Source organism: Sabethes cyaneus, chromosome 1 (genome assembly GCF_943734655.1).
Source record: "Sabethes cyaneus chromosome 1, idSabCyanKW18_F2, whole genome shotgun sequence".
Taxonomy (NCBI): domain Eukaryota; kingdom Metazoa; phylum Arthropoda; class Insecta; order Diptera; family Culicidae; genus Sabethes; species Sabethes cyaneus.
In genome coordinates, this window is record NC_071353.1 from 148127018 (window position 1) to 148152745 (window position 25728).

Below are 25728 nucleotides of genomic sequence, written 5' to 3' on the forward strand. Positions count from 1 at the left end.
AATTATTTACCGAAAGTTACAAAAAATGCGTGAAAGTGTGATGTATCAGTGCACCTTATTCCGATCATCAATTTTAAGGGGTGATTCTAATTCCGATCACGTCATGATGAGCTGATAAAGTATAAAACTATTGTCAACTTATACCAAATGGACCTGAAATGTTTTGCGTTTATATAATCTGACGTAAATCCCCCTACCAGTCATCTTCTGCTTGCGTTAATGATCATTATTATCATTAGATTAATATTCATAAAATATGTGTACTCGAGAGCTCGACAAGCGGATTATGAAACTTTCCCTTTCTTTTATCTTCGTTCAACTGTTGCAATTACAATAAAATTGGGCCACATTCGACGTTTTCATAAAGTTTTGATCATAAATAATAGCAAAAATCAAATCAAAAAGATTATGTTTCAGACATGACCGCGTAGTTGGGGTAGAACTACGTTAGGCTTGTTTTTGGCGAAGAAACCCCGAATATTAAAGAAAACTTTATACACCATATTGATATATGTGTAGCGTAAAATAGCATAAAGTGAGAAAAAACAAACAGTATAATAATAATATTATCTTGCTGAATAAATTGTACCGTATTTTTAATTGGTGAGCTATTTTGAGACTAAGTCCTCCGGACTTAATATGTTATTGTTATTGTATTATTGTTATTGTAATAATATGTTATTGTTATATTAAAAAAAACAGGCATTAATAAGATAGTTTATAACTGCACAGTTGCTGTCGCTTGTTTGCAACATTAGAAAAGCAAAACGTCTGAGCCTCTCAGTCGGCCTCGAGGTACGGCACTAGTCTAATAAAGCTAGACGTCACATGTTCGAATCTTGACTGAAAGAGTCAAAGGATTTGTAGCACTAGTCCTACAATTGTCCCGTACTCTTACAGCTAGCTGCGAAGTCTGTCGTATAAAAACAGAAGGTCAGAATTGTAAATCGGAATGTAGCACCTAGGCTATACAGTGGACCCCCGTTCGTTTGAACGATTCCTCATGCAAACTAACGGGGTTAGCTTTTAATTTGAACAACTGGTAACCCTAAATATGCTGGAGCTTGTGTGAACTGGCCGCCTGTTCTTTGTTATTGTTTTGGTGGTTTGATTCAGTTGGCAGTTGCAAGCAGCGAATATTTCATTCTCCGATCAGATTTCTACCATAATCGTTGGGAAAACGCATTGTGAAACAGATTGAACACGCTAGATCAGTACAAACAAATCGTGTTTATGTGCATTGTCTGCATAAGCAAATGATGTCATATTGAGAATGACATTCGAACCATTTTTAATTTGCACGTCGTGCAAACCAACGGGGTTCAAATTAAAAAGTGTTCAGATTAAAAACGGTCAAACGAACGGGGGTCCACGGTACTGTGCTTTGTAGTAAACAAACAACACGCAAGTTTATTTTGCATCTTTGTCTTGAAGCAGCAGCAGCCACAAGCTTGGTGTGTTGTAATGGTTGTCCGTGCCTAGGAAGCAACACTATCATACGGAAAATGAATCAAATCTTTCATTCTTTCGTGACGCTGGGGCTTGACTCCAAATTTTGAATTGACACCCTGAAGTAAGACGTAGTTCTACGTCAAACGATTTCAATAATCCTACCATGTTTTTATGTTGTGAATAATCCTAAAATCCAAATATCGTGGCGGAAACGTACATCGGAGCTGAAGCCAAACGGATTGGACATGTTATTAATGTATCGAAAACAAAATATGTACATGAAAGGAAAAGGTTCTAGAGAAGCGAATGCTGACCTCCCTCCCCGGATTCATTTAGACGGTGATGAAATCGAGGTGGTAGAAGAGTTCGTATATCTGGGCTCACTGGTTACCGTAGACAACGACACCTACTTTGGACTCCGTAGAACGCTACGATCGAACAAAATTCGCCATCGCACGAAGTTAACAATCTACAAGACGCTGATTAGGCCGGTAGTCCTTTACGACCATGAGGCATGGACTATGCTCGTGGACCCAGATAATAGAAAGTTCACATTATATCGTTTTCATGTCAATTTCACACTGGAATTGTATAATGATTAGAGTATGTCAAACCGAAGTGAACAATAAGTTGTTTTGCAGTCGTGCGTGTCTTCATATACAATTCATGACTGTGAATTATAAAGCCATGTGAATTATAGACGATTGCAATATTTGATTATATCTTAATCATATATTCAGGAGTATTTAGTTGCGTATTATAAAAACTACGCAAAATTGAATTACAAATAGTTGTTAAAATTTTCGCACGTATATCGCCTCCACTTTGGTACATATATGTTCTTATATGGCGTGAAATATAACTTTTTCGTTTAGATATGATTTCGTATATCTCAGTTGTAATCGGGATATACAAACCAAATGGTTTACTGGGGAGGACTAACGCGCCCTTAGTGTTTTCGAACGGAAGGTGTTGCGCACCATCTACGGCGGAGTGCAGATGGAAGACGGAACGTGGAGGAGGCGAACGAACCATGAATTGCATCAGCTGCCTAAGGAACCACCCATCGAGCGACACCGCAAAAATCGGTCGCCTGCGATGGGCTGGGCACTTCGTGAGGATGTCGGACGACAGCCCGGTTAAAAAAGTTCTCAATAACGATCCGACTGGAACGAGACGGCGGGGCGCGCAACAAGCAAGATGGATCGATCAAGTAGAAGGCGACCTACGGACCCTACGCAGACTACGTGGCGAGCGAATTGCAGCCATGGACCGAGTGGAATGGAGACGATTTTTTCGTACAACAGAGGAAACTACGGCCTGGAGCTGATTAAGTAAGTAAGCTTTATAGCATTGGAAACAGGCATTGGGTCGATATAACTGTTCCAGCGAGTTGAAACAGCGATCAGAACACCCTCGCCATGGGTTTTTATTCTGTTCGAGGAGTTACGATCGGGACAGCAAAGCCATTGCCGAACAGTTGCGCACTGTATAAACATTCATCAAGACATGTCTCGGTCAACACAATAATATCGTAGTCGTACTCACTTGCAGCCAGAAAGAATGAGTCTACCTTTGCGCTATGGGCCAGAAATTAAAATTTCGGGACAAAAATATTTGCAGTTAAACGGCATGTCTCAGTTCAATGTGGTCTTCGGCAACTTTTTGAATAAAAAATTGATGCATATTTTGAAGGGGTCGTCCAATATTTAAGCGTTACTTAAACAACGATTTAAGTAATAACTTTTTGAGTAAACTTTTTTTCACCTTTTTGGTTTCAAAATATTAATGATGAACCAATTTCAAGTAATTTGTCTGAAGATATGAAACTTCTACCTTTTACCGATTTTCAGCAATAGACCTTTGTTTATAAACGACCCCTCAAATCACATTTCTTCTTGTAACATGTTTAGTTCAACAGACAGCTCAATGTGATGTTCTAAAAAATATTTTGCACCTAAAAGAGGAATATTTTTGCTGAAGACTGTTTTGCTTTATATGCATTAATGCATATAAAGTATGCATATGCAAGTATCTGCAATTAGTTTGCATACCAATTTAAAGGGAATTATTAAAACTATCTGCCCAAATTTGTAATAGTTGCATCAGTCGCAGTGGCCTTTTACCCCAATGCCCTTCTGGCATACAAAAAAAATCTGCCCAAATGTGTATTTCAGAGAATACCTGGGAATACCATGGCTGGGAATACCTGGGAATAGCGCGGATTTTTTTCATACATTTTATAACTTAATAAATATGCGTCCTAGCGTCAAACAGTCTTCACAGAAAATATGAATTTCAACATACTGAATAACTTTGTAGAATATTTGAAAGCAATAAAATAATCGTGCGCAAAGTTATTGAGTGTAATTGATTTTAAGGTGCTCTTTTTTAACACATCATAAATTTCGCAACCGGTAAGAGATAGATAGTTACTTTATTCAGCAAAGTTGCTTATTTTAGTATTTTCTGCAACTTTTGGAGAAAAAAACTTTTTTTTGTTAAATTATTTAAGAAAACAAAAGTTTGTATCACCCTAATAGGCGAATTCATGGTCACCCTAATAGTGCAGGAAGATGCGATTATTTTACTTCTCCGAAGACACCACCCTTGAAAAAATACGCATTTTTCATCAGACGGTTTTTAACCTAAAAACAGTTATATCTTATTAATTAATGTAGAAAAAGCAAAACAGTCTTCAGCAAAAATATTCCTCTTTTATGTGCAAAATGTTGTCTAAAACATCACATTGAGCTGTCTGTGGAAATAAATATGTCACAAGAAGAAATGTGATTTGAGGAGTCGTTTATAAACCAAGGTCTATTGCTGAAAATGGGTAAAAGGTAGAAGTTTGATATCTTCAGAAAAAATACTTGAAATTGGTTTATCTTTAATATTTTGAAACCAAAAAGGTGAAAATAAATTTACTCAAAAAGTTATTACTTAAATTGTTGTTAAAGTAACACCTAAATATTGGACGACCACTTAAAAAGATGCATCATTTTTTCATTCAAAAAGTTGTCGAAGACTACATTGAGCTGAGACATGGCGTTTAACCGCAAATATATTTGTCCCGCAATTTTAATTTCTGGTCCATAGTGCTTTGTCCGTAATCCTCGCACGTTTTGAGAGTAAAAGCGCATTGGATGGTTATCTTCCACATTGCTAGTTGCAACAGCTCCATTTAACTTCAACTCTACAGTTGAGGTACCCGGTAGACAGCAGCAGGAGAGAGCGGTAGCGGTCAGAGGCTCGACAACGAGGAAGCGAAGATAACAATAAGGCCGCTTTTGGACCAGTTTCCCCAGTATAGAAAAGGGGGGTTGTAGTTCCCGGAAAACTTCCTCGTAACCAACCTTATTTCGGACATCATCTGCAGCTGTACATAATTTGGACACTTATTGCAAGTATTCAAATAATGCATTGCTGTAGATAAGTTTTTAAATAGGTTGGCTATTCTATGGAAAGCAACCTACAGAATGAAAAATGACGCTTTCCTAACTTTTGGAACCATGAAACATACCTTTCATGGCGAGACATGCTAAGCTGTAACTATTCAAATTCGACCAAACAAGTGCTACAGCGACAATAATTTCCAAAAAGTGGAGTCCAACTAATACGCCAGAACTTAGACTGATTGAGGAATACTGGTCCGATTGTGGAGGGCAAACTAGAGAAGAATGGTGGAACTGGGCTCGATCTTTTCTCGATTAGCAGTGGAAGCAGTGTATCAAAACAAAATTATTTCGGGCGTCAATAGGATTTTCCACCCTAAGCGTTGCTTTATAACTGCGCAGAATTGGTCACAATCTTTATACGAAAGTGAACGTGAGTATGCTTGAATGTCCCAGCGTAACTCCAGAACGCCTTGACCGTTCTCCGCATTGGGTCCTTGACATAAGGGAATCATCATTAAGGGGGTGAAGGGGGTTTCTTTTATATTTACACCGATTGCAGTTGCGCAAATGGCTGGGAGACGAGAAAACAAGAGAGGAAGAGAGGTTATGGAGGGGATGGGGTCCATTCAGGAAGGATATATGAAAAAAAGCTTTGATTGCATTACAGGGATTTGCAAACAGATGCAAACAGCTGTATTGCTTACGTGAGAGAAGGTTGAGCCAACAGTGGGGGGCGATGAACGGAAGTATGAATGTTTGCTCCGCCATTACTCCGGAACGTCTGGACAGTTTTTCATCAAACTCGGCACACATGCTGGGATAAAAAAGCGTAAGCGCCGGGAGACAGACAAAAGGGGAGACGGTCTCTTACATAGGGGGAAGAAGGTTCAAATTGATAAATGGATGCGTTTCTCTTGCATTTGGACCGATGCCTGACTGCAGCCCATACCATGAAACTCCCGCTGACCTTTGCCCCGGCTCCACTCGGTTAAACGGTTCGTTAAGGCATACAGTTTGGTTAGAATTTGAAGCCAAAACACATTCTCTGAACAGAATGAACGCCCGACCAAGTAGAATAGAGGCAAAACCAATGAGAATTTCACAAAATAAGCAACAATCAGACATCACCCCACGTTGAGCCCAAATAGGTCCCAACCGCATGGATTCATTTGATCAGAATCGAGACGATTGCTGTATTCGTTAAATTTATGCAATATTGATCTGATTGTTTTATCTGAGTGTCTTGCACCGTGCATCATCATCTTCCCAAATCACTCCCAAAGCATCAACTATCGAACAGAATTTAAACTGTACTCAATTTACGACGAAAAATTAACTGAAAAACATTGCATCATGGGTCACACTTGTTTGTTGATAGATAAGAATCATTCCTCACACAGCAGTGAAGAGTTCAATTCCTCTCGATTTTAAGCATTGAGAATTTTCCATAGATGATAACCTCCTGTTGTATGTACAACAGTCCCAGATAAATCATCACTATCATCTGCAGGGAAACTACGCACATTTACGGACTCATGTACAAAGAGACCGTATTCATTTGTCCAACAATCGATAAGCATTACTCATTGATAAACCAACAAACAAGATCAATACGAAGCGAAGATCGTTTCGCTCTACTTATCTGAACTTTGCTCTCTCGGCGTCGTCTGTTCAAATACCGTGTGTACAAGTACAAGATCGAATACACATCTCTCCAACTGTTCTCCATATATATATTGTAAGCTAATTCCATTGATAACGGCCCTGTCTTGTCTCGACAAAGCAACAACAAATTCATAGCTCAATCTCCAGCCGGGCTTTGCGCTCGCGCGCGTCTTTGATTTCGAGTCATTTTACCCTCTTCCACAGCCATTAAGTAGATTTCGTCCGTGCCGGGGCGATGATAGCACATTCTCGGTACCGCGCAGCTTCCCGGATCCCGCACCGTCAACGTGGACTATACATACTATCGATCGATTATCGGTCGAGCAGCTCGACAGTGTGTCCCGTGCAGTGCCGTCTGTGCATGCACAGGCTGTTTTTGTTTCTTTTCCCCACGCGTGCTCCTTCCGTTTATCCTTCTCTCTTGCTCCGGCTTTCCGCGCCTATCGGCGTCGATCACTGTGTGATCTCGATCGTCGTTGTTGTTGGATTGTTTATATGATTGTAACCCGTTGGAGGATTTTCTTTTTCCTATACTGTAGTACTGGTTGAAAGAGTTGTTGTTTGTTCACATTAGGTTTATGGAAAGCATTTTGCCTCAATATCATAACAAGTGTACGGGGTGTGTGGAGAGATCGCTGGAAAGGTCTCGCCAAAGGTCGCTGGCAATGCCGTAACTTGTACTCACACACAGTATTTCGTTTTTCCAACGGGGATTTATTTGTGCAGCATCCGTCCAGATCCGTCTGACGTTGGGACTCGCTATCAAAGCATTCGCTGTCCCGATGTAGTATCTCTTGGGTAATGAAAATAACCAGTTGTATTATATTTGCTGGTTACAAATAATTTTCTTCACTGGTTCCTATCGCAAATTTAAACTGGAAGTTAGAAAGTAAGTCTGGAAATGGATACTTTCGACTACAAACTATCCATTGTTCATGAATTATAAATATCACGTAATCGTCACTGAGAGGACTTATAAACTGATTCCATACACAAAATAACATATAGAAGGGCGTACGAAAGAAAGTGTGAGCAAAAAGTCTTCTTAACAGGGTCATATAGTTTTTTTTCAACTGAAAAATTAAAAAATCACCAACAAAAAAGCAGCTACAACATAACCTGCAAATCAAAACGTCCTACCTAGATTGAAGCGCTACTAAATCTAAAAAAAAGCAAACAAAACATCAACTCACCGGCCGGTATGTCCATATGGCCCGGGATGCCTTTGCCAAAATCCTGCGAGTAGTCGGCGCTCGCATAATCGGCTCCGGTCGGGCCCTTCCCGCTGAGTGACATGCCTCCTGCGCCGACACCGCCACCGGCGGTCCCACCAGTGCCACCATTACCGCTTCCGCTAGCGCCAATCGATGCCGCCAGGCTGCTGGCCATCCCGCTGAACCCACCGCTGGCACTGTGATCGAACGCCCCGAACATTGGATGCAGCGCCGGATGGTGCGTCGGAGTGCTGGCGAAGCCCAGCTTCATGCCGGCCGCCACGGCAGCGGCCGCCGACGAGCCCATCGCCGCTGCCGAGGTAGCCAGGTTGGTTGGGCTGTGCCGCGGTGGCGACGAGAAGGAATCGTGCGGGTTCTCGCGCTTTACCGCCGAAAGGTCGAACTGCCGGTTCGACGAGGAGGAATGTTCGATCATCGAGATTTGCGGCGAGGTCGCCATGAAGACCTCGTCCGAGCTGAGATTATCCATGCAGTCGGAGTTGCTTTCCTGATCGATGCTGTCCGTTGAACGCTTGAATGCCTTTTTCTGCGACGAGTAGATGGAAGGGTAGTCCGGTGCTCCGCCCGAGTACGGACCGTCGGCAGCAGCACGTTTTAGGCTTTCCTTAGCGGCAGCCGCCAGGTACGAGTTCAGTTTCGATGGGTCCAGCTGACTGGTGGATGGACCGCCCGCTAGGTCTTTCAGCGAATGGCGGTTCAGATTGCCCATCTGACTGTTATTATTATTGTTGCTATTGGTACTATTGCTGTGAGCGGGTGCGGGCTGCGATTGCGGAGTTGAGCTGCGATCGTTTTTGTGAGAGGCTGTCAGTCCCTTAATCTGAAGTGTCTCAGCAATTTTCATAAAACTCTGCAGCTCGGTATGTTTAACATTCACCTCTCCCTGGTACATGAACTGCAGCAACTCCTGCATGACGTTTACGGACACATCTTTTAGGACAACTGCGAAGAAAAACGAAAAACGAAAAACAAAATTTAAACTGACAGCCTCGGTACACGTGGTTTTCCCGGCGCGGGGTTTATCATGATACCGAAAATAGACGGGACTTTACGATATTGATGAATAGCGCCAATTCAAGTATCGAAAACGACGATAAGAACGATTAGATAAACACGCTAGGGAATTGGCCGAACCCACAGTTCGGTTGGCTGTTGACAGATGGATAGAAGGTATCAATTTTGAAACCGATATGAGGTAGTAAAAGTTTCATTTATCTCCGAACAATGTTCCATTCAATTGTTTTTTATCTAGTCAAAGTGATACTGGCCCCGAGTATTGACATGTGACAACTGGTTACGCACAATTCGAGACAATGTCGTAAATGCATAAATTTTGTAATGTACCACCTATATAATACCCCAGGTAGGTACTAGAGTCTGATAACATCGGTAGGTATCGTGTTGCGCTGTTTGTCCCTTTCGTTAGCCGTAACAATGTTCGTACATCGTGTTCGACAACAATACCATAGTCCCGCCGCTTATCGGTTGTCGATATCGTTCTATCGTGCCACTTGAAATTTGATTATTGCCCTGGTTTTTATCTGGATCGGACAGCCACCCGGTGAGAAGCAAGGCGGAGAAGGCGATATCGCACTATGGTAATTTGAACAAACGAACTCTTTTGTGGTGTATTTGGCACCCCACAAAGGTTTATTTGGTGCTTTTAAGCTTTGAAGGTTCTTTGTTTTGATGAAAATTTCGTACAGTGAATCATACGGAACGGTATTCTATGTAGGTTCAAAACAAACAGAAGGAAAGTCAACACCCTGGAGGGAACATATTAGTCATTACTGCTTAGGCCGGCAAATTAAGAGGTAAATAATTTCTAGAATAATCAGTAGTAAGGATCTGAAGCAGACTCTAATCACAAAAAGAATTATAAACACCTCTTAGAAATAGAACTCAAAAGATAACCATATTCGACGCAAGATTAAATCCACTTGTCAATCAAAGTCCATGGTAACGGGAAAAAAAACAAATCATAGTAACATGAGTGCTAGTAGCATCGTGGTGCGATATCTCTAATTAAATTCAAATATCACTTTTGAAATAAAATTTAAGATAAATACAGTGGACCCCCGTTCGTTTGAACGATTCCTCATGCAAACTAACGGGGTTACTTTTTAATTTGAACAACTGGTAACCCGAAATATGCTGAAACCTGTGTGAACTGGCCGCCCTGCTCTTTGTTATTGTTTTGGTGGTTTGTTTTAGTTGGCAGTTGCAAGTGCGAATATTGCATTTTCCGATCGGATTTCTATCTTAATCGTTAGGAAAACGAAATGTGAAACCGAATAAACACGCTAGGTCAGTACAAACAAATCGTATTTATGTGCATTGTCTGCATAAACAAATGATGTCATGTTGAGAATGACGTTTGAACCATTTTTAATTTGCACGTCGTGCAAACCAACGGGGTTCAAATTAAAAAGTGTTCAGATTAAAAATGGTCAAACGAACGGGGGTCCACGGTAAATAAATCTTTAGATAACTACTGACTTTGCAGGATGATTTTTCGATTAGGCTACTGGCGTTCTGGTAGATTGCCTTGCGAAAATAGCGATTCGCATTATCTCTTAGAATGATTAAATTTAGAACATCATAAACATGATTTATTTTTTATTATTTTGATTATCGCATCGGTCATTTATGTGACCGTTAAAGGTAAACGAACGATGAAACGGAAGGAAACTGAACTTCTCGAATTAACATTACGATCCAATATCGTAATCTTTATGTAGTAATTTCTTAATCTATATTTATATATGCAAAACTAAACGTTAGTTTGTATCAGGGGCGGACTGGGAGCCAAAGGGCCCACCGGACCTTTGAGATTAGGGGCCCAGTTTGCAATATTCTCATGATAGTAAATTAACACAAAAAACGACATCTACTCAAAAGACATCAGCGTTACAAGGACAGTAAATCGAATGAATATGGGCTCTATTTTGTAAGTCATGTCGTGTAACTCGACTCGACTCAGGCACTGTCGAGTATCGAGTATCGGGAGAACGGGCAGCATAGCGGCTCGATGCTCGAAGCAAAACAAACTCAGTCGTTATTAGGACCGAGTTACCAGCTTTTAGCGTGTGCGTCATATTGGCGGTTCACGGTACTGTAGTTTGGACGCATTTTTCTTCAACTCAATCTTCGCTACTTTGAGTTTTAGTTTGTTCAGCCACAACCACAGATGCTGTTCTATCGACAATATCCATTTCAGTGGGAAAGCAGACGAACTAACTAGATTTGCTGAAGATTGTGCCTGCTCCTTTCACAACATCCTGTAACGGCATGTTGAACAGCCCACATGAGGGACCATCACGTTGATAAAGTCCCCTACGAGGTTAGAATGGCCATGATTTGACGGTCGATTGTATCATACGCAACTTTGAAATCAATGAAATAATTGTGCGTTGAATTCATGGACTTTTTGGAGGATCTGCCGCAGCGTGAATATTTGATTTGATTTGCGTGATGAATGATAGGATGTCAATAGTTCAATATATATGAGTAGCTTACTGCGTCTACACGTCAGAACAGAACAGTTCATAGTGCAGGCGATTCCCGTGTCGAGTTATAGCTATCCCTGGGATTCAACTCTTGGATTCTCCTATAAGAACCATGCTTCAAGGTATTCAAGCAAGGTATTCTGTACGAATCCTCTGTAGAATTTCTTCACACGCTATCGATAATGATGCACGTTCAGCTTGTGTTCCAGGGGTTTGAAGAAAGGTAGCCCAGGATTGAGTACTGGAATACCATAATTCATTCGGCGCAGGATCGATAACGGACCGTCGTCACTGAAGTACACTGAGTATGGAGCTTAAGCCGAAAGTTCAATATTTATAAGTAGTCAAATAACTGCGGATGAAATACTAATTCTACTTTTAAATACTCAGAATTGAAGCTGGTAATATTTTCGGAGCTTGGACCCCAACAGCTCAACTTAAATGATTTCATGAATCATGGGGCCCCAGCAATTGAACATTCGTGAGTCATAGAAAAAGTTTAATTGAAATAGAAATTTTGGTTTGAAGATCGGGGCCCCAACAGTCCCATTTGAAGCTGAATTTTCAATCATCAAATCGGTTGATTTCAAAAATCATGGGGCCCCAGCAATTGAACATTCGTGAGTCGTAAAAAGAGTTTAACTGAAATAAAAATTTTGGAAAATCTCATTTTGTGTAACAACCAAATTTTTACTGGGGCCCACCGGGCATTTGCCCGGTTGCCCGGTGGGCCAGTCCGCCCCTGGTTTGTATGTATGTTCCGAAATAACTCCAAAACGCTTTGACCCTTCTCCACCAAATTTGGCACACATGTTCCTTGGCATAAAAGAATCAGCACTGGGGCGTCGACAAAAGCAGGGTGGTTTCTAACAAGGGAGGGAGGTCCACTGACCGATAGCAATTGTTCAAGTGGCTGGATGCCAGGAGAAGGGTTCGAAATTGGGGGTTTCCATATAAAGAAAAAGGTGCAAATAAGGAAAATAGGCATTGTTTCTCGTTTATTATAAGCTTGACATACATGTTTCTTAACACAAGGGAATCAGGATAGGATAGATAAAAAGAGAGAACTAGTCCTTAACACGGAGAGAAGGTTCAATTAACAGGGTGTCGATTATCCAGCGAAAATCAAATTCCCTGACTTTTCCAGGTTTTTCCAGGTGTATTTAAAAAAATTCCAGACGCAAAATATCTCCTTAAACTCACTTATCAAAGTGTTTATTTGGATTAATTGGTAGTTTACTCTTGAATTATCATTTCCCAATGAATTCAATTTTCCTTTTTAATTCAAACTCATCTTTTTATGCAAAATTTCCATGTGCAAAATTAAAATTAATTCGAACTTAATTAACGCACAACGAGATTGAAAAAACAAGCTAAATAAAAATTGCAAAAATTGTCTTTTCGGAAAAAAATAAAATAGTCTGCTGATTTATCTGGTTGCCAAAGGGTTATGAGACGAGCCGTTTTGCCTATTAGATCACATGTAATGAGTGGGTATAAATTCGCTTCGAACATTTGAGTATGCAAAACAATAAACATAAAAATTGGTCTTGAGTTTAGAACATAATTTGAAGATATTTTATAACACAAATTCCGATTTGTCTGAGCAGCTATTTTGAATTGTTATCAAAATTTGAGGAAATAATTGTTCCTCAGGAGTATAAAAAATTTTGAGGCCAAATGACTCAACGAGCATCGCAGCATCGTTGTATTATTAGGAACCTGAACTTCTGTTTTTATTCGACCTACTTGTAGCCACTTTTGATATTCAGGAAAACTTCAGGTTTGCGACTCTATCGATCCTCTGCTCGCAGTCGAATTTCGAAAATATGATTGATTGTCTAACAAATCTAAAGCAGGATTTTGAAGCTGAGATGCTCTTTCTTTCGAATACGCATTAAGCGTAGGTTTTCACTAGTAATCGACATGAGAAAAATTATAGTCCGGGTTCTGGCCCGTACAGGTTGAACATAATGACACATTCCATCGTTACGGGACACTATCCCAACCATGTAGATCGATTCCTGTTTAATCAAATCCCTGGCATTCTACTGAAAGATGAAGTACTCTTTAAACAACTATTTTACAAGCTATTTGCCAAAAAATTGGTGAAACAGGATTAGATTCACACGATAACAATGGGTGCTAATTGTGTTCCGTAACGCTGGAATGTGTCAATGATCGTTTAGGTTGTAAGCACTTCCCTTTGAAACCAGAATCGATCAAATCGGTTCAACCGTTGTTGATGTTTAAAGCAGGTCAGTCGCACATTCATGAAATTCAAAATTTCGAAACTCGGAAATTTGTACACTGCAGATTGGTTGCACATGAGTAAAAATAACGTCTCGTATTCTATAGGATTTAGGCATACGTGAAGGGCTTGAATGAAAAAGTGCCAGATATTTGAAGTAAATGTTATTCTTGCGAACTCCAAGCCTTAAATTTTCTGGTATATTTTCTTCCCATGTCAAAAATCCCTGACTCCAAATGAAATTCCCTGACATTCCCTGACTTTTCCAGGTTGAAACGAATTTCCCTGACATTTCCAGGTTTTCCCTGATTTCCCAGGTAATCGACACCCTGATTAAGGAAAAAGGGCCAGATTGCCAGATCGGTAACAGATGTACAATTAAGCAAATAAGCGGTTCAAATAAGCAACAAAGGCTAAATCACTCTATAGGGATTACCGAAAAGCAGATAGATTTACAAGTGGCCGGGAGGACTACTGATTTAAGCGTAGGAAAGATGTTTTGTTTCGTGGATTATGAGAATTTTCATCACAATAACAGATGTGCAAGTGGCTGAGAGACAAGGGGCCCCGAGTAAGATCGGGTATTCAGCTAGTAAATATTCATAAAAACGAGGAAGTGGATATTTGAACGAAAAATCTGTAAAAAACCTTTCGGAGTATTTCGTACATGAAACATGATGAGGAGCAATTGAATTCCTGTACAGAACAAAATTGCTAATTTCTTACCTTTTATTATATACTTAGCTCATTACTCGTTAAAAACGAACAACGAAAAACAGTAGATCTACCATCAATAATTTTTAACAACAATGATGTGGTAAGCTGCCCGAATGAAATTTGTAAATTGTTTGCCAAGCACATTGCCAATGTCTTTAAAAACGGATTTGACGTTTACGGAGGCAGACATTAAAAATGCGATTTGCAAACTAAAATCATCATAGTAGCCTGGACCGGATAATACTGCATCGATAACTTTCAAAAAATGTTGTGATGATCTTTGTGCACCTCTCACTACTGTTTGTAATCAGTCCATATCGCAATCGACGTTCCCGGATGCCTGGAAGGTGTCCATCTTATATCCGGCACACAGGAAGCGAGATCGTTTTGACGTGACCAACTAGCTCTCTGAGCAGTGGATCTAACCTATTTTAAATTTTTATAAGCAAACTGCTGATGAACGAAACAAAGCGACACATCTCTTGTGATCAGTACGGATTCTATCCTGGGCGATCCATTATCACTAATCTTGCCGAATTTACATCATATTGTGTACGAAAACTAGAAAATTATTCTCAAATTGACACAGGATGCACTGACTTGAAAGCTGCCCTTCGAACGTGTGGATCACAATCTGCTTGTAGCTAAGAAAGAACGTATGGGTGCAGCAACGAGCCTTGCTAACCGGTTGAAATCATACTTAGTTGATCGTTGCCTCTCAGTAAAACTAGGTAACGCATCTTCCAGTGGATTTTGCAATCAATCTGGGGTCCCACAAGGAAGCAATCTTGGGCTCCTACTTGTTTCCTCATCTTTCAACGACCTCTGCATTGTGCTTCTTATATGTACTATGTATTTATGTACTAATCGAACCGTTTGAAGATTGCCAAAAATTGCAAAAGCGCGTCGATATTCTTGTGGACTGATGCAGAAAGGATGAACTTTCTATTAGTATGTGCAAGTGCTCGGTTACATGTTGAGTACATGTAAAGGGTACATGTTGTAAAAGACCTCGGAGTGCTACTCGACCCGAACCTCAACTTTCGGGAGCACTACTCCTATGTTATATAGGCCAATAAAAATTTGGGCTTTATATTTCGAGTTCAAAGATCTGTACTGTTTACGCGCTTTGTACTATTCTATCGTACGGTCTATCTTAGAATACGCTGCTTTAGTTTGGAGTCCTTACACTGGGATATGGTCTTCCAGACTAGAAGCAATTTAAAAGAATTTTTAACGATACGCATTGAGGCACCTACCTTGGCAAAACCCTTTAGTGCTCCCGCCTTATCAAGACCGCTGTAAACTACTCGATATACACTTAACAAAAAGCACCGAGTTGGGCAAAATTTTGCCGAAATCTCATCAGCCGACCGTTCGGTCAAATTTTTTATGTTCCCAAACGTTACTAAAAATCCGTAAACCATCGACATTTTTACCGAATGTTCGGCTGTTGAGATTTCGGCAAAATTTTGCCCAACTCGGTGCTTATTTTTAAGTGTGTATGAAAACTCTCGCCAAAAGGAGAGATGTTGATACTCTTCTTCAGGAAAGTTTTGCTGGTCAAATTGGACTCTCCAAATAACCTTGGTCGAATTGACATAAACGCTGCTTAACATGCCCTTCGCAGCGCAGAATTTCTTCGGCCCGATTTTAGAAGAACCGATAACGGACAAAAAGAGTTAATTAGAGCCATGTGTTGTATTTTTAATCGCGTATATAGCCTCTTTGATTTTAATTGTTCTGCTAATTGTTTTAGACACCGCATGCAAAATGCTTATGCAAATATCAGGGACAGATCATGACGGCTTGACAATTTCTCAACCAAATAATGAGCCGTTGTGCTCCAGGTTATGGGCCGCTCACAACAGCGTCTGATTCGGAGCGTGCGGCTGAATGAAGAAATGTGTTGTCATGTCAGTCAGCACCACCACGAGTAGCGGTAGCGTGGCACTATGGACCAGGAATTGAAATTTCGGGACAAAAATATTTACGGTTAAACAGCGTGTCTCAGCTCAATGTGGTCTTCGGCAACTTTTTGAATGAAAAATTGATGCATATTTTGAAGGGGTCGTTCAATATTTAAGCGCTATTTAAACAACAATTTAAGTAATAACTTTTTGAGCAAACTTTTTTTCACCTTTTTGGTTTCAAAATATTAAAGATAAACCAATTTCAAGTAATTTTTGTAAAGATATGAAACTTCTACCTTTTACCCATTTTCAGCAATAGACCTTCGTTTATAAACGACCCCTCAAATCACATTTCTTCTTATAACATGTTTATTTCAACTGACAGCTCAATGTGATGTTCTAGAAAATATTTTGCACATAAAAGAGGAATATTTTTGCTAAATACTACTACCAAATCATAAATACTGTTTTGCTTTATATGCGTTAATTATAATAAGATATAACTGATTTTAGGTTAAAAACCGTCTGATGAAAAATCCGAATATCTTAGCCATCTGCAAGTATCTGCAATTAGTTTGCATACCAATTTGTAGGAAATTATTAAAGTTATCTGCCCAAGTGTGTATTTCAGAGAATACCTGGGAATACCATGGCTAGAAATATCTAGGAATAGTGCGGATTTTTTTTCATACATTTTATAACTTAATAAATATGCGTCCTAGCGTCAAACAGTCTTCACCGAAAATATGTATTTCAACATACTAAATAACTTTGTAGAACATTTGAAAGCAATAAAATAATCGTGTGCAAAGTTATTGAGTATAATTGATTTTTAAGTGCTCTTTTTTAACACATCATTATATTTCGGTACCGGTAAGAGATACATAGTTACTTTATTCAGCCAAGTTGCTTATTTTAGTATTTTCTGCAACTTTTGGAGAAAAAAACTTAAAAAAAAATTATTTAAGAAAAAAAAGTTTTGTATCGCCCTAATAGGTGTATTCATGGTCACCCTTATAGTGCATGAAGATGTGCTATATTTTATTATTTTACTTCTCCGAAGACACCACCCTTGAAAAAATACACATTTTTCATCAAACGGTTTTGCCTAAAAACAGATATATCTTATTAATTAATGCAGAAAAAGCAAAACAGTCTTCAGTAAAAATATTCCTCTTTTATGTGCAAAATGTTTTCTAGAACATCACGTTGAGCTGTCTGTTGAAACAAACATGTTACAAGAAGAAATGTGATTTGAGGGGTCGTTTATAAACAAAGGTTTATTGCTGAAAATGGGTAAAAGGTAGGAGTTTGATATCTTCAGAAAAAATACTTAAAATTGGTTTATCTTTAATAAGTAAGTAAGGCAACCTAGTAAGGCAACCTATTTAAACCTATCATACTACGAACAATCAAGGGAACTCAACTCGAAACATTCGGTATAGATAAAAGGGACGAAATAAGGACATGCGATAAAGGCAACTGGTAACTGGTAAAGGTAACTGCAGATTGGCAAGCCTTCATGGGATGCGAGAGGGTGCTGCTCGAACAGCTCGAACCCCGAAAGTTCGGCATCGCAGGAGATCTGTCGTAAAGGCGAAAAGGTGCAGATAATCCGTGGCCATTTTACCAGAACAGTGGAAACCGAACCAGCGAGCTGGGAACGACCTTGCTAAGGGATGAAGTTCTATCTGCCTCCGTGAAGCTATGTGCTTCGACATTTTGGAAGACTAGGTGCTAGGTGAAGCAATGAAATGAATGGTTTGACGGGGAATGCCAGCAGCGATGGAGAGGGAAAAAGAGCTTTAAAAAAGGACGAGTTGATCACAATCCTGAAAAGGAATAAGCGCCAGTAGGACCAGTAGGACAGATATTCCGGACTAATGAGACCAATGAACCAATCTCGTAAGGGCTACGCACCGAAGCCTGATATGTTTAGGGCCTACCCAGGTAACCAAAAAGCATTAATATAAGCAGTAAATCAATCGTTTATTAGCAGCTTAAGACTGCATAATTGTTGTAAATTGGCATCCGCAATTCTATTTAATTTCTTCTTATCGGTAACCAGCTGCAAATGAGCATTGTCTGCACTATAAGGGAGTAAGTAGTCAAGTAGGCGCATATTTTGTCAAAATAGTGTTTAATTAGCATCTAAGGTGATTTAAATGCTCATTGGCTTGCATTTAAATTGCATTGGATGGCGGAGACAATCTACGTCAGACTAAAAACGGAGGCCTTAGAGGGTTGGGTTACAAATCAATGCGTCAAAAACCATACAAATGGTAGGAAGACGCTCCAAACAAAACGCCGTTCACCTACCACGGACAGTGACCATTGACGGCAATGAACTGTAAGTGGTTGATGAGTTCATATATTTGGGAACTCTGGTCTCCGCCGAGAATAATACGAGTAAGAAGATCCAACGATACATTCAAGTCGGAAGTCGAGCCTTCTTTTCCCTCCGCAAGACGCTTCGATCAAGAAGCATACGCCACTGTAAATACGATAATACGACGATGTGAAAAACACCAATCAGACCGGTAGTCCTCTACGGACTTGAGACAGTAACTTTGCTTACGGAGGACATACGTGCACTAACCGTATTTGAACAAAAAGTGTTGATATTTTTATTGGAGTACAAACGGAAAGCGGAGAGTGCTGGATGCGTATGAATCACGAGCTACAGGCACTGGTTGGAGAGATTGCCATCGTACACCTGGCGCAAGTTGGGAGACTACGGTGGGCCTGCCACGTAGCAAGGATGCTGCACAACTGTGCAGTGAAATCCGTTCTCTTCAAGAACGCCACCGGCACCAATAATAGAGAGGCCCAACGTGCTAGATGGCTCGACCAACTTGAAGCCGACTTGCGTGTGTCGAGACGCTCATCGAATTTGCGACCAGCCCAGGAGCCCAGGAGCAGGACCGAGTACAATGGAGAGAAATTCTTGATACGGCAACCACCCCGGCTCTCGGCTGAATAAGTATGTAGGTAAGATAATTTAAAGATGATTCCCTAGCTTATCTCAAAAGTGGTGAAAAGTCACATGAGACTGATATGCGTTTATTGGCATAGAGAAAAGTGATGGATGAGGAAAATGTTGTGCGGGCGGCTAAAATGCGCAATGTCATACGTCAGAACGTTGAAAGACACAGGCAGAAGAAGATGCAGCACGCAAATCTTCAGTGAGAAAGAGCGCTACCTGGAACTTTCGGAACCTGCATCGTTCGCAGGAAACTCGAACATTATACCAGAACCAGAAGGCAAGAGAAGAAACAGAAAACGTTAAAGAAAGTAACTAAAAATGAAACAGGGAACGAAGAAAAACGGTACAATGAAACCGGAAACACACGACAGAAAAAATTAAAAGCGATTGAAAAAGAATGAAAACGAAAGAAGCAGAAGAAAATTGAAGCTAAAAGCACAAAAACAGCAAAGAAAAAGAGAAAAACGGGGAAAAAGTGAAAAACAGAACTGGCAAAGAGAAAAAAACTGAACAACTGAAGTAAAACGTGTGAGAGAATCAAACCAAAAACGTCAATCCTGGTTTAGGTAAAGCTTTGTATCTAATTTCGTATTGATGTCCGGTTTGAACCTCCCAGTTGGCCTCGAGGTAAGACGCTGGTCTATTAAGCCAGTCGTCGTATGTTCGAATCTCGGCTGGGAGAGGCTGTTAGAGTCAATAGGATCGTAGCACTGACCCCGCACTGTTCTGTATTCTAACAGCTGGTTGCGAAGTCTGTCGTATAAAAACAGAAGGTTAAATTTCGATAACGGAATTAGCACCCAGCCTTTGCATTGCTTTGTCCGGTTTGAACTTCAAATTCAAGTTTAATATAATATCCAATATCAAATTGAATTTTAAATCTAATTGCATCTAGCATGTCCGATTTCTAGTCCAATTCCAGCTTTGATTTTAACAAGTCCAGTTGCAACCGAAAGTCTGGAGTTTTCATCCTAATCGGTCGGTATTTTTGTGTTAAGTAATAGGTAATAACTTTGCCATTCTACAATTATTCTACATGATTTATGCGGGCCACACATTCTTCTGAAACGTCGAGTGTCCCATCTTTCGTTGATATCTAGGCACGCCCAGAGAAAGACAACTTGAGAAATCCTCAACTTTCAAAAATGACTACTATAGGAGCGTCATTGAGCGTTTGGGAAAGTGAATTTATAAGCTGTCTTTTGAAATTTGTGTAAAGAATGTGTAAAGAATTTTAATAACGTCGGTGTAATTTATGTCTACATTCTGATGACTTAAGACTTAAACAAGGTTTGTCCGAAAAGTAACGTTAGTAGCTATACATTGTGAAATAACTATAAGTTGCAGTGTGCTCGAACCTGAGAAGTTAGCGTTCAAACGAGCGGCCTCCGGACATCCAAAGAGAAAAGAGGAGCTTTTCCGTGAAACACATTTTCGTTCCCCGCAGCGTTCGTTGAAGTAAAGGTATGCTATTACATTTAGCGTAAAACTTGGCAAGTCCGTAGTAAAAAATTATTAGTTAATATGTAATCACTGATTTGTTGTTGTTAGTTCTTCACCTTTTGATAAAAAGAGCTGTTTACACATCAAGCCATTACAAAAATACAGACTAAACTGCAATAAAATACATGTACCGTGCAAAACACGGCATAAAATTGGATAATTAAGGATAGGCTGCGCAGGTATACGTATAGGTAACCAGTGAAAATGATTGAAAACCTGTACAGTACTAATTATGATGAATAAATATTACTTCAATGAATAGAATATAGCTGTAGACAGCGAGAAACACCTAACTTTTGAATCGATTTTCGGGATTAGAAACGGGAAAATTACTTCAAGTACGCTTTACACATGGTTTTATTGAAAGTGATTTTCTTAGCAAATTGCTAACAATACAGCCAATTGACAAGGAAATCTGAAAGACATATTATACGTTTTCATTTTTATTAGCAGTATTTCATGGCCTACTGCCTAAGTTTTGACATTGACGTAGTGCTGAGAAAAAACGGGTCTAGACCTGTATGTTAATATGTTGCATTTAGATTGTTTTAATAAATATCATCAAACAAATTCTATTAGGTGTGCGGATTTCGAAACTGTAAGGAATTCAATGCCGCATTGTACATCGTATGTCTCATTTTGAGTTTGTTTTCTCACTTTTTTGTAAGATAAATTCAAAAGTATCATCCCTTATTTTATTTTTGCACTGTTGCTTTAGCAAATATAAAATTCAAACAATACAGATCAATTCCTAGATTCAGCTGAGAATTGTAAGGACTTCCAATAACTGTATTAAACAAAACTTTGTCATACATCTCTTGAGATGATAAATAAATGCTGGGTATAATAGATGAAAGATTTACGATAACAAGGCATAACGGACATGCATTCACTATGGATTTCGACACAGCTAATAAGCGCTTAGAATCCGACTTCTCAAAAAATACTACTCTCGGAAACCGTAACACGTGTTCACCTCCGGGAGGGTTTTTACGGCAGCTAATCAATATTGTTGATTGAAAACACACACTGACCGAGCTGGTAAGTACCCCTATACTTTCAGCCGAATTGAGCCACCGTAATCCTTCGGCCGATCAAAAATACCCGATAAAAAGCGTACGCTTATCAACGATACAATATCTACCCCAGGCGGGCCGCTAGAATTGACCGCTATTGGCTTATCTAAGAACCATAAAAAGCTACACCCGATAAAGACACGATACTCGATTTGCCACTTTAAGGCTTAACACTTTCCGTAACAACTTGGTGAGTGTTGCCTGTGTGCACGGTGCACCCGCCTCTTTTGGTTTAAACGAGCAAAATGAAATCAATATTTTTACCCCTTTCTTCATAATTAAATTTAAGTAGGTAGGTGCTCTCAAATTGTAAGAGGAAAAAAAACTACTTACTGATCGGATGCTTGCAGGGATTGGTCATAAACATCTCCTGAAAGTAGGGGCTGCAGATGGCCAGCACAATTTTGTGCGCCTTCAGCAGCTTCCTGTCGCAGGCGATCGTTACATCGACCAGATCGCCACGGTCGTACAAATTCTGGAAACCGCTAGCGATGTTGTCCGCGAAATTGTTCCAGCACAGGGCGAACTCGTCCATTGTTTGCCTCTCTTCGGTTCGCTGTCGGTACTACCAATAAGCACTGTTTAATTTTTTGATATATCCTAGCGTGTCACTTATTGCCCGTAAGACACAATGTTTAGGTAAAGACCGGAGCCGGAGGACCAACGAAAAGAAACAACCACAACCGGCTGAGTACGTCTTAAGACTAATGATACGGCTCTAGTGCAGCGTGCTTAACTTTTCGGCGGCTAGCCGTATTATCAGCTACTGGCGAAGGAGCTTCTTCGTGTGACGACGAATCCTTATCAGTTATCATCGTGCTCGGGGACCGTTTCTCTTAGTTGTTCCCTGTCTTTCAGTGATGCCGGAGCATCATCAGGGTGTATGGTATGTAGTAATAGCAGCAGCCGCAGGCTGAGATCAATACGGAGATCAATGAAGAACGGGAACGCTGAAAAAAGAAAAAAAACACTACTTAGATAAGAGAACACCGTATATAAGATCGAAACTGTTTCGGGAAAAGCGATACCGATACCCGATGATGATGAGTCGTTTTCTGGTTGGTTTGCTTCTTCTTTTTCACACACAGCACAAGGAGAAAAACTGATAAGGAGGAAAACATAAATAATTACACCATCATACACCAAAGCGAAATGTACCTATTTGTGTTGGAGACGAAGCGATAAGCGTGTGAGAAAACCTGCGGGCTGCGGATAACCGAACACTCCGAACACAGTCAAATTCGACGAAAATATTAATCACTGTTTGACGTTTCTCCTTTGTTGTTTATGTGCTGTCGTCCGTGCATCCGTGTGTACCGTTAGGGGTGCGCTTAGTAGTACTGATCCATCACAACAAGATGGACAGAGATTTGGTTGAGAGGTACTAGAATATAACGAGATAGTAAAAGAAATAAATATTGTCAATTGCAAGGAAAATTGTACCATCCAAAGTGTGATATCGCTCATAAAAGTGCTATTCTGCATTAAATCGTTTCGGTTTCTTCGGCGCACTTATTGCTTGGAATATAACAAAAAAGTGCGTCGAAGATACCGAAACGATTTAATGCAAAATAGCACTTTTACGAGCGATATCGCACTTTGGATGGTACAATTTTCATTGCAATCAACAATAAATATTTCAAAAAAATATACTTAACTCAAATATATTTGATTTGATGTTTACAAATCGGTTCCAGTTAGGTTCCACTTACTAAAAATCCTTCAATTTTTCTAGAAAATTTTTACAATTTTTCGATTTGCATGCAAAATGCTTATTTGAAATTTTTATAAAATTTGAACCAAGCATCGAAGAACAAAAATTTTTCAACGAAATTGTAAGCAAATTTCTTTAGGTCGGAGGCAAAATGTGTATCTATTAGAACAATAAATACAGTGGACCCCCGTTCGTTTGAACGATTCCTCATGCAAACTAACGGGGTTAGTTTTTAATTTGAACAACTGGCAACTCTACATATCCTGGAACTTGTGTGATCTGGTCGCCCTACTCTTTGTTATTGCTTTGGTGGTTTGATTCAGTTGGAAGTTGGAAGCAGCGAATATTTCATTCTCCGATCGGATTTTTATCATAATCGTTGGGAAAACGCAATGTGAAACAGATTAAACACGCTAGATCAGGACAAACAAATCGCGTTTATGCGCATTGTCTGCATAAGCAAATGATGTCATGTTGAGAATGACATTTGAACCATTTTTAATTTGCACGTTGTGCAAACCAACGGGGTGCAAATTAAAAAGTGTTCAGATTAAAAGCGGTCAAGCGAACGGGGGTCCACGGTAAATAGCAGTATTTTTAAATGTTTTAAATTTTACTATACTGTGAACCACAAAGCTGTTGAGCAACAGGAGACGTATTAATTTTTTTTTGCCTTGTTTCAATTAGTCCGGTGTGTATGACGTTTGATCATTGTCTAATGCAATGTGAACGGATTTGTATTTCCGGGGTTCAGGTTAAAAATGTTCAGATAAAAGAAAATTAGGCTAAGATCAGTTAAAGAGCCTTGGAACTGAAGCAAAGAAGCTTCAGTTTCAATTTCGATTGAAGCAGCACCGCTTCCGTTTCCGTTTACAGCACAAGGTAGGGCAGTTAGAGCCAAGTCTGTCCAAGGCTGAGAGAAGGTGGTTGTGGTTATGATGAAAGCCAGTGCGGACAACACTAGCGCCATAACATAGAGAACAGACAATTATGTTCATATAAAATATCACGCAAATGGTGTGTAAGCTTTTAAATAAGACACAAGCGACATCTCTCTTAGGGTGCACCAATTGCTCGACACCCGCGTTGCCAAATATATTCTTGTCATATTCTACATATTCGAAATACTGGCAACTCTAATGTTAGTTACTGTAGCCTAGGACAGGACGTGCCAAGTGTCAACCGCGGCGTTGACCCAAATTCTGATTGGCTGAAAGGGACGAGCAGCCGTTGACTGGAAAATATAACGCGGTAACGCTTTCAGTGTTGCTGAAACTCATTAGTGGGAATACGACAATAAGTTATTATTTCCGAATTTTGATTTCTTTGTATTCTGTAGTTGTATGCTTGGTTCTACATTAATTTTGTTTGTACACTAATTTTAATTTTAATGTTATTTGTTGAACACGGCTAACCATTGAAAACAGAAATCAAATCGCAATTCAATTTTTTCTGTTATTTTTTGATAAGTATGGCAAATAGGCATCGTATTTAGTGTTTTTCTGGATTGGATTGTACCATTTCATCGTTACACGCAGCATGACCCCACCGCGGTGGTACTAGCAGTGGACTTTTCATTCCAGTACCAGAAAACTTTTACCACTTCATCGAGGGCCGCCGGAGGTGGTACGTTTGGTTTTGATTCATTGATCTCGGAGATGGCGGCCGCTAAAATCACGGCCTGTATGCCAATGGCTCGTTCATTGTTCAAATTCGTAATCAAAACCAAGGATTTAAATTAAATCAGTCAAGTATAGCTAGTTTTGATAAATGTTTCCCTTTATTTTAAGTGCGATGGATTGGGTAAACAATACGTCAGTTGCTGTAGCAACTAATAAATGCTTTGGTGAAAATACGTCGAAAGCTTTGATATGAGTTGACAGACAATAGCACAAATTAAAAAAATCAGAGGGGTTGTGTACAAGACACGACCGCATATATAGGTGACGCAGGACTACGTAAGTCTCTTTGTAGTGATAGTAGCATGTATTCATGCTTGTAATCATTCGATTCTTCATGTATACATGCTATATGCAACATATATACATGCTACATGCGTTGTATGTAACATTTATCAAAATAGTAACATTGCATACGTTCAATTCTCAAAAGATTGTGCATTTGAAAACAATTTAACAAAATCAAGGACACAAACTATTGCTTTCCTGCTACCTTACAGAAATTAAAGATTGTTTTTATTACCCATGGTTCCCCACGTTGAAGGGATTTTATGAATTCAATCCTATTTTATCAACAGCACATCTTTTCATTACACTTCTAATGAAACGGCAAGCATGCGTATTCATACA

The 25728-nt window shown here is 39.7% G+C and overlaps 1 protein-coding gene across 3 annotated transcripts in view; it reads right to left on the bottom strand.

Moving 5' to 3' along the window:
• Positions 1-22933, bottom strand: part of LOC128732911 (broad-complex core protein isoforms 1/2/3/4/5) — a 33756-nt gene extending 10823 nt beyond the window's left edge. For 2 of the 3 annotated variants that reach the window (XM_053826358.1, XM_053826356.1), the window contains exons 1-4: positions 22864-22933; positions 22740-22807; positions 22039-22655; positions 7709-8692 (exon numbers count right to left, since the gene is read on the bottom strand). In XM_053826358.1, the coding sequence (XP_053682333.1) occupies positions 7709-8692; positions 22039-22240 (1186 nt within the window). In that variant the 5' untranslated portion in view covers positions 22241-22655; positions 22740-22807; positions 22864-22933. Of the gene's footprint in view, positions 1-7708; positions 8693-22038; positions 22656-22739; positions 22840-22863 lie in introns of those variants that run through there. The other variant, XM_053826357.1, reaches the window with a different exon arrangement.
• Positions 22934-25728: the final 2795 nt, after the last annotated feature.